This window comes from Oncorhynchus mykiss, chromosome 24, assembly GCF_013265735.2.
Source record: "Oncorhynchus mykiss isolate Arlee chromosome 24, USDA_OmykA_1.1, whole genome shotgun sequence".
Classification (NCBI taxonomy): Eukaryota; Metazoa; Chordata; class Actinopteri; order Salmoniformes; family Salmonidae; genus Oncorhynchus; species Oncorhynchus mykiss.
In genome coordinates, this window is record NC_048588.1 from 32,975,982 (window position 1) to 32,985,981 (window position 10,000).

Below are 10,000 nucleotides of genomic sequence, written 5' to 3' on the forward strand. Positions count from 1 at the left end.
GACAGAGAGAGAAAGAGACAGAGAGAGAAACAGAGACAGAGAGAAAGAAACAGAGAAACAGAGACAGAGAGAGAAAGAGACAGAGAGAAACAGAGACAGAGAGAAACAGAGACAGAGAGAGAAAGAGACAGAGAGAAACAGAGACAGAGAGAAACAGAGACAGAGAGAAACAGAGACAGAGAGAGAAAGAGACAGAGAAACAGAGAGAGAAAGAGACAGAGAAACAGAGACAGAGAGAGAAAGAGAGAGAGAAACAGAGACAGAGAGAAACAGAGACAGAGAGAAACAGAGACAGAGAGAAACAGACACAGAGAGAGAAAGAGAAGAGAGAGAAAGAGACAGAGAGAAAGAGACAGAGAGAAACAAAGACAGAGAGAAACAGAGACAGAGAGAAACAGAGACAGAGAAACAGAGACAGAGAGAGAAAGAGACAGAGAGAGCAGTGGAATGAAGAGTGACGTGAGAAGAAGAGGTAGCAGAGATAGGGAGGGGGAGAGATATGGAGAGATAGGAAGGGGGAGATATAGGGAGGGGGAGAGATAGGGAGGGGGAGAGATAGGGAGGGAGGGGGAGAGATAGGAAGGGGGAGATATAGGGAGGGGGAGAGATAGGGAGGGGGAGAGATGGGGAGAGATAGGGAGAGGGAGAGATAGAGAGGGAGGGGGAGAGATAGGGAGAGGGAGAGATAGGGAGGGGGAGAGATAGGGAGAGCAGAATTTAATTAATAACTCTGGATGGATCCCTGGTTCCTTCTCATGTCGGTGTATTTAATTGGTGTGTTAATTATGTGTTCAGTCCCCGACGGCTATAAATACACAACCTAATTATAGCCATCACTAAAACATCTGTGTCATCTTGGCTCTCCATAGTGTTTTTAGTCCTGCTGTGTAGGTATGTACAGTATGTGTGTACGTGGGAACACTTCAGGTGTGTGTTTAACTGTATATTAGCCAGCATGGGGGGGTTGTAAATGAGGCAGCCCCTGGTCCTGAGTGCGCTGGTCCGGAGTGCGCAGGTCCTGAGTGCGCAGGTCCTGAGTGCGCAGGTCCTGAGTGCGCAGGTCCTGAGTGCGCTGGTCCTGAGTGCGCTGGTCCTGAGTGCGCTGGTCCTGAGTGCGCTGGTCCTGAGTGCGCTGGTCCTGAGTGCGCTGGTCCTGAGTGCGCTGGTCCTGAGTGCGCTGGTCCTGAGTGCGCTGGTCCTGAGTGCGCTGGTCCTGAGTGCGCTGGTCCTGAGTGCGCTGGTCCTGAGTGCGCTGGTCCTGAGTGCGCTGGTCCTGAGTGTACTGATGTTAACATGCTGTAGCTGGTAAAGCTGCTACAGAGTACAGTGGAGCAGTGAGGGCAGTGAGAGGGCAGTGGGCAGTGAGAGGGCAGTGAGAGGGCAGCATCTCCCTGTAGACTGGAGAATAGAAGCACGCTAGTGTTCTTTATGAGCACACAGAGAATAGAAGCACGCTAGTGTTCTTTATGAGCACACAGAGAATAGAAGCACGCTAGTGTTCTTTATGAGCACACAGAGAGTAGAAGCACGCTAGTGTTCTTTATGAGCACACAGAGAATAGAAGCACGCTAGTGTTCTTTATGAGCACACAGAGAATAGAAGCACGCTAGTGTTCTTTATGAGCACACAGAGAGTAGAAGCACGCTAGTGTTCTTTATGAGCACACAGAGAGTAGAAGCACGCTAGTGTTCTTTATGAGCACACAGAGAGTAGAAGCACGCTAGTGTTCTTTATGAGCACACAGAGAGTAGAAGCACGCTAGTGTTCTTTATGAGCACACAGAGAATAGAAGCACGCTAGTGTTCTTTATGAGCACACAGAGAGTAGAAGCACGCTAGTGTTCTTTATGAGCACACAGAGAATAGAAGCACGCTAGTGTTCTTTATGAGCACACAGAGAATAGAAGCACGCTAGTGTTCTTTATGAGCACACAGAGAATAGAAGCACGCTAGTGTTCTTTATGAGCACACAGAGAGTAGAAGCACGCTAGTGTTCTTTATGAGCACACAGAGAATAGAAGCACGCTAGTGTTCTTTATGAGCACACAGAGAATAGAAGCACGCTAGTGTTCTTTATGAGCACACAGAGAGTAGAAGCACGCTAGTGTTCTTTATGAGCACACAGAGAGTAGAAGCACGCTAGTGTCCTCTATGAGCACACAGACAACATTCTCAGGCTCCGCTGATGGCTGTGTGACTGCAGAGACCACGGAGACACAGGGTCAGGTTATACACACACTGTAAACACACATCAGTGGGGCTGCTCTAGTGGGCCACAACAGTCCCAGGGTATGACGAAACATGGCGGTGGTCGCCTTAGCAATCTCACTGGAATAAAAGACCTCCTTCATTCCTGTCATTATTGAAAGAGATTGTCATATCTCAAAATAGGGCTACTTAATGTTAGATCCTTCACTTCCAAGCAGTTATTGTCAATGAACTAATCATATCATGATGTGATTGGCCTGACTGAAACATGGCTTAAGCCTGATGAATTTTCTGTGTTAAATTAGGCTTCTCCTCCTGGTTACACTAGTGACCATATCCCCCGTGCATCCCGCAAAGGCAGAGTTGTTGCTAACATTACGATGGCAAATTTCAATTTACAAAAAAAAAAAACAACAGCGTTTTTGTCTTTTGAGCTTCTAGTCATGAAATCTATGCAGCCTACTCAATCACTTTTTATAGCTACTGTTTACAGGCCTCCTGGGCCATATATAGCGTGCCTCACTGATTTCCCTGAATTTCTATCGGACCTTGTAGTTATGGCAGATAATATTCACATTTTTGGTGATTTTAATATTCACATGGAAAAGTCCACAGACCCACTCCAAAAGGCTTTCGGAGCCATCATCGACTCAGTGGGTTTTGTCTAACATGTCTCCGGACCTACTCACTAACACAGTCATACTCTGGACCTACTCACTAACAGAGTCATACTCTGGACCTACTCACTAACACAGTCATACTCTGGACCTACTCACTAACACAGTCATACTCTGGACCTACTCACTAACACAGTCATACTCTGGACCTACTCACTAACACAGTCATACTCTGGACCTACTCACTAACACAGTCATACTCTGGACCTACTCACTAACACAGTCATACTCCGGACCTACTCACTAACACAGTCATACTCTGGACCTACTCACTAACACAGTCATACTCTGGACCTACTCACTAACACAGTCATACTCTGGACCTACTCACTAACACAGTCATACTCTGGACCTACTCACTAACACAGTCATACTCTGGACCTACTCACTAACACAGTCATACTCTGGACCTAGTTGTGTCCCGCGGAATAAATATTGTGGATCTTAATGTTTTTCCTCATAATCCTGGACTATCGGACCACCATTTTATTACGTTTGCAAACGCAACAAATAATCTGCTCAGACCCCAACCAAGGATCATCAAAAGCTGTGCTATAAATTCTCGGAAAACCCAAACATTCCTAGACGCCCTTCCAGACTCCCTCCACCTATTTCAAAATACCTGAAGGTACCACGTTCATCTATACAAACAATAGTATAAACACCATGGGACCACGCAGCCGTCATACCGCTCAGGAAGGAGACACGTTCTGTCTCTTAGAGATGAAACAGGTACAAAAGTATCTATATCCAAAGTAAAAATTAGTCCTATATCGACATAACCCGAAAGGCTGCTCAGCAAGGAAGAAACCACTGCTCCAAACCCGACTACGGTTTACAACTGCACATGGGGACAACGATGGTACTTTTTGGAAAAATGTCCTCTGGTCTGATGAAACAACAATAGAACTGTTTGGCCATAATGACCATCGTTATGTTTGGAGAAAAAGGGGGAGGCTTGCTGGCCGAAGAACACCATCCCAACCGTGAAGCACGGGGGTGGCAGCATCATGTTGTGGGGGTGCTTTGCTGCAGGAGGGCCTGGTGCGCTTCCCAAAATAGATGGCATCATGAAGTTGGAAACATTATGTGGATATATTGAAGCAACATCTCAAGACATCAGTCAAGAAGTTAAAAGCTTAGTCTTCCAAATGGACAATGACCCCAAGCATATTCCAAAGTTGTGGCAAAATGGATTAAGGACAACAAAGTCAAGGTATTGGAGTGGCCATCACAAAGCCCTGACCTCAATCCTATAGAAAATTTGTGGGCAGAACTGAAAGAGCGTGTGCAAGCAAGGAGGCCTGCAAACCTGACTCAGTTGCACCAGCTCTGTCGGGAGGAATGGGCCAAAATTCACCCAACTTATTGTGGGAAGCTTGTGGAAGGTTACCCGAAATGTTTGACCCATGTTAAACAATTTAAAGGCAATGCTACCAAATACTAATTGAGTGTATGTAAACTTCTGACCCACTAGGAATGTGATGAAAGAAATAAAAGCTGAAATAAATAATTCTCTCTACTATTATTCTGACATTTCACATTCTTAAAATAAAGTGGTGATCCTAACTGACCTAAGACAGGGAATTTTTAGGATTAAATGTCAGGAATTGTGAAAAACTGAGTTGAAATGTATTTGGCTAAGGTGTATGTAAACGGTAACCGAGGAACGTAATTTAACCTTGCGTAATACCCTAGATGCAGACGCATCCCTAAAAACAAAAAACATTTGTCACAAGAAACTAGCTCCCTGGTATACAGAAAATACCCGAGCCCTGAAGCAAGCTTCCAGAAAATTGGAACGGAAATGGCGCTCCACCAAACTGGAAGTCTCCCGATTAGCTTGGAAAGACAGTAACAAAGAGCGATCACTGCTGCTCCATCTGATTTTCCCAACTTAATTGAGGAGAATAAGAACAATCCTAAATGTATTTTTGATACAGTCGAAAAGCTAACTAAAAAGCAGCATTCCCCAAGAGAGGATGGATTTCACTTCAGCAGTAATAAATTCATGAACTTCTTTGAGGAAAAGATCATGATCATTAGAAAGCAAATTATGGACTCCTCTTTAAATCTGAGTATTCCTCCAAAGCTCAGTTGTCCTGAGTCTGCACAACTCTGCCAGGACCTAAGATCAAGAGAGACACTCAAGTGTTTTAGTACTATATCTCTTGACACAATGATGAAAATAATCATGGCCTCTAAACCTTCAAGCTGCATACTGGACCCTATTCCAACTAAACTACTGAAAGAGCTGCTTCCTGTGCTTGGCCCTCCTATGTTGAACATAATAAACGGCTCTCTATCCACCGGATGTGTACCAAACTCAGTAAAAGTGGCACTAATAAAGCTTCTCTTGAAAAAGCCAAACCTTGACCCAGAAAATATAAAAAAAAGTCTATATCAGTCTATATCGAATCTTCCATTCCTCTCAAAGACTTTAGAAAAAGCTGTTGCGCACTAAGTCCCAAGAAACAAAGATATCGTCTGTTGGATCTGACAATTCATCTTGATGGTTGTACAGTCGTCTCAAATCAAACTGTAAAGGACCTCTGCGTTACTCTGGACCCTGATCTCTCTTTTTTGTCATTTTTTTACCCCCTTTTCTCCCCAATTTCGTGGTATCCAATTGTTAGTAGTTACTAGGTAGCCTTTCTAGGTACACACAAAACACTGTACACACACACAGCTGTAGTATGTCATTAATCGGAGGCACGGGTATGACTCCAGGGAAATGTTGTTTACATAGCGGTGAGCGCTTTATTTCCTGGGGGATGTAGTTTTAAAGTGCTGGGGTCCCTGGGGGATGTAGTTTATAAAGTGCTGCGACACCTGGAGGATGTAGTTTATAAAGTGCTAGGGTACCTGGAGGATGTAGTTTTAAAGTGCTGGGACACCTGGGGGATGTAGTTTATAAAGTGCTAGGGTACCTGGAGGATGTAGTTTATAAAGGGCTGGGACACCTGGGGGATGTAGTTTAGCTGGGGTACCTGGAGGATGTAGTTTATAAAGGGCTGGGACACCTGGGGGATGTAGTTTATAAAGTGCTGGGACACCTGGAGGATGTAGTTTAGCTGGGGTACCTGGAGGATGTAGTTTATAAAGTGCTGGGGTACCTGGAGGATGTAGTTTATAAAGTGCTAGGGTACCTGGAGGGTGTAGTTTATAAAGTGCTGGGACACCTGGAGGGTGTAGTTTATAAAGTGCTGGGACACCTGGAGGATGTAGTTTAGCTGGGGTACCTGGAGGATGTAGTTTTAAAGTGCTGGGACACCTGGAGGATGTAGTTTATAAAGTGCTGGAGTTACCTGGGGGATGTAGTTTATAAAGTGCTGGGACACCTGGAGGGTGTAGTTTATAAAGTGCTGGGACACCTGGAGGATGTAGTTTAGCTGGGGTACCTGGAGGATGTAGTTTATAAAGTGCTAGGGTACCTGGAGGGTGTAGTTTATAAAGTGCTAGGGTACCTGGAGGGTGTAGTTTATAAAGTGCTGGGACACCTGGAGGATGTAGTTTATAAAGTGCTGGGACACCTGGAGGATGTAGTTTAGCTGGGGTACCTGGAGGATGTAGTTTATAAAGTGCTAGGGTACCTGGAGGGTGTAGTTTATAAAGTGCTAGGGTACCTGGAGGGTGTAGTTTATAAAGTGCTAGGGTACCTGGAGGATGTAGTTTATAAAGTGCTAGGGTACCTGGAGGATGTAGTTTATAAAGTGCTGGGACACCTGGAGGATGTAGTTTATAAAGTGCTGGGACACCTGGAGGATGTAGTTTATAAAGTGCTGGGACACCTGGAGGATGTAGTTTATAAAGTGCTGGAGTTACCTGGGGGATGTAGTTTATAAGAAGCTGGGGTACCTGGGGGATGTAGTTTATAATAAGCTGGGGGTTACCTGGGGGATGTAGTTTATAAGAAGCTGGGGTACCTGGGGGACGTAGTTTATAATAAGCTGGGGGATACCTGGGGGGTGTAGTTTATAAGAAGCTGGGGGTACCTGGGGGATGTAGTTTATAAGAAGCTGGGGTACCTGGGGGATGTAGTGTTTAAGAAGCTGGGGTACCTGGGGGATGTAGTGTTTAAGAAGCTGCGGTACCTGGGGGATGTAGTTACGTCTCTCCTGGCAGACAGCGTGGAACCATGCGAGGCAGAAGAGGGACTGGGCTCTGGACAGCAGACCACCTTTACTGATCTGCTCTGGGCTCCACGTTTCATAGGTCCTCAACAAGTTCTTCTTTAGACCAGGAGGAGCCTGAGGGAGAGAGAAAGTGATCAAGGGCCTGAGGGCATGAATGTTGCTGGGAGGGTGGACAGGGAGGGCATGAATGTTGCTGGGAGGGTGGACAAGGAGGGCATGAATGTTGCTGGGAGGGTGGACAGGGAGGGCATGAATGTTGCTGGGAGGGTGGACAGGGAGGGCAGGAATGTTGCTGGGAGGGTGGACAGGGAGGGCATGAATGTTGCTGGGAGGGTGGACAAGGAGGGCATGAATGTTGCTGGGAGGGTGGACAGGGAGGGCAGGAATGTTGCTGGGAGGGTGGACAGGGAGGGCATGAATGTTGCTGGGAGGGTGGACAGGGAGGGCAGTGGGGGCTGGGATCCAGGCTTTAACTGTTAAAAGCTCATCTGAGGGCTGGAGAGATCAAGTGTGCTCCACTTCTCAACAGGGCCTGTGTGTCCCATAACGCCGGACTGTGAAACAGCACAGCTGGTATTTGGAGAAAGTAAGCCCTATAGCCTGGCCTAGCTTGACTAACAGACCTCTCTGGGCTCTGCATACACTCAGCCCAATAACACGCCTCAGTAACACGTCTCAGACAGCTAACACGCCTGGGGCTACACGTTTCACACCACACACACACACCCAGGGCTACATGTTTTACCCAAACACAGCTCCCAACATACCATATTACCATGGACAGGGTGTCTGTGTGCGTGTGTTTCTGTGTGCGTGTGTTTCTGTGTGTTTCTGTGTTTACATATATAGTGTTTGTACCTCGAAGGTGATCTTGAGGCTGGACTGCAGCAGGATGAGGGGGAACTTGGGATGGACCTCAGCAGTGAGCCAGAGACGGAAGCCTGCCTTAGGTTGCAGAACATTCAGCTCCTACAGGAGAGAGATAAGAGACAACCACAACCTGTACAACACAATCACCATCTGCAATATCTGGAGGCCAGCGGTGTGCAACATGCATCTAATAATGTGGTTGAGGACACCCACAACACATATTCACCATCATCATTCACCACCACATCTAATAATGTGGTTAACACCCACAACACATATTCACCATCACATCTACTAATGTGGTTAACACCCACAACATATTCACCATCATCATTCACCACCACATCTAATAATGTGGAAAGGACACCCACAACACATATTCACCATCATCATTCACCACCACATCTAATAATGTGGAAAGGACACCCACAACACATATTCACCATCATCATTCATCATCACATCTAATAATGTGGAAAGGACACCCACAACACATATTCACCATCATCATTCACCACCACATCTAATAATGTGGTTAACACCCACAACACATATTCACCATCATCATTCACCACCACATCTAATAATGTGGTTAAGGACACCCACAACACATATTCACCATCATCATTCACCACCACATCTAATAATGTGGAAAGGACACCCACAACACATATTCACCATCATCATTCACCATCACATCTAATAATGTGGTTAAGGACACCCACAACACATATTCACCATCATCATTCACCATCACATCTAATAATGTGGTTAAGGACACCCACAACACATTTTCACCATCATCATTCACCACCACATCTAATAATGTGGTTAACACCCACAACACATATTCACCATCATCATTCACCACCACATCTAATAATGTGGAAAGGACACCCACAACACATATTCACCATCATCATTCACCATCACATCTAATAATGTGGTTAAGGACACCCACAACACATATTCACCATCATCATTCACCATCACATCTAATAATGTGGTTAAGGACACCCACAACACATTTTCACCATCATCATTCACCACCACATCTAATAATGTGGTTAACACCCACAACACATATTCACCATCATCATTCACCACCACATCTAATAATGTGGAAAGGACACCCACAACACATATTCACCATCATCATTCACCACCACATCTAATAATGTGGTTAACACCCACAACACATATTCACCATCATCATTCACCATCACATCTAATAATGTGGTTAACACCCACAACACATATTCACCATCACATCTAATAATGTGGTTAACACCCACAACATATTCACCATCATCATTCACCATCACATCTAATAATGTGGTTAACACCCACAACACATATTCACCATCACATCTAATAATGTGGTTAAGGACACCCACAACACATATTCACCATCATCATTCACAACCACATCTAATAATGTGGTTAAGGACACCCACAACACATATTCACCATCATCATTCACCACCACATCTAATAATGTGGTTAACACCCACAACACATATTCACCATCACATCTAATAATGTGGTTAACACCCACAACATATTCACCATCATCATTCACCATCACATCTAATAATGTGGAAAGGACACCCACAACACATATTCACCATCATCATTCACCATCACATCTAATAATGTGGTTAACACCCACAACACATATTCACCATCACATCTAATAATGTGGTTAACACCCACAACACATATTCACCATCACATCTAATAATGTGGTTAAGGACACCCACAACACATATTCACCATCATCATTCACCATCACATCTAATAATGTGGTTAACACCCACAACACATATTCACCATCACATCTAATAATGTGGTTAAGGACACCCACAACACATATTCACCATCATCATTCACCACCACATCTAATAATGTGGTTAAGGACACCCACAACACATATTCACCATCATCATTCACCACCACATCTAATAATGTGGTTAACACCCACAACACATATTCACCACCACATCTAATAATGTGGTTAACACCCACAACACATGTTCACCATCATCATTCACCACCACATCTAATAATGTGGTTAACACCCACAACACATATTCACCATCACATCTAA

At 44.9% G+C, this 10,000-nt stretch overlaps 1 protein-coding gene across 4 annotated transcripts in view; it reads right to left on the bottom strand.

Moving 5' to 3' along the window:
- The window catches only part of LOC110503411 (cytoplasmic dynein 2 heavy chain 1), a 225,706-nt gene that overhangs the window by 49,404 nt on the left and 166,302 nt on the right, over positions 1-10,000 (bottom strand). For all 4 annotated transcript variants that reach the window (XM_036961600.1, XM_036961598.1, XM_036961599.1 and 1 more), the window contains 2 exons: positions 7,879-7,989; positions 6,979-7,134 (listed from right to left, as the gene is read on the bottom strand). In XM_036961600.1, the coding sequence (XP_036817495.1) occupies positions 6,979-7,134; positions 7,879-7,989 (267 nt within the window). The remainder of the gene's footprint in view (positions 1-6,978; positions 7,135-7,878; positions 7,990-10,000) is intronic.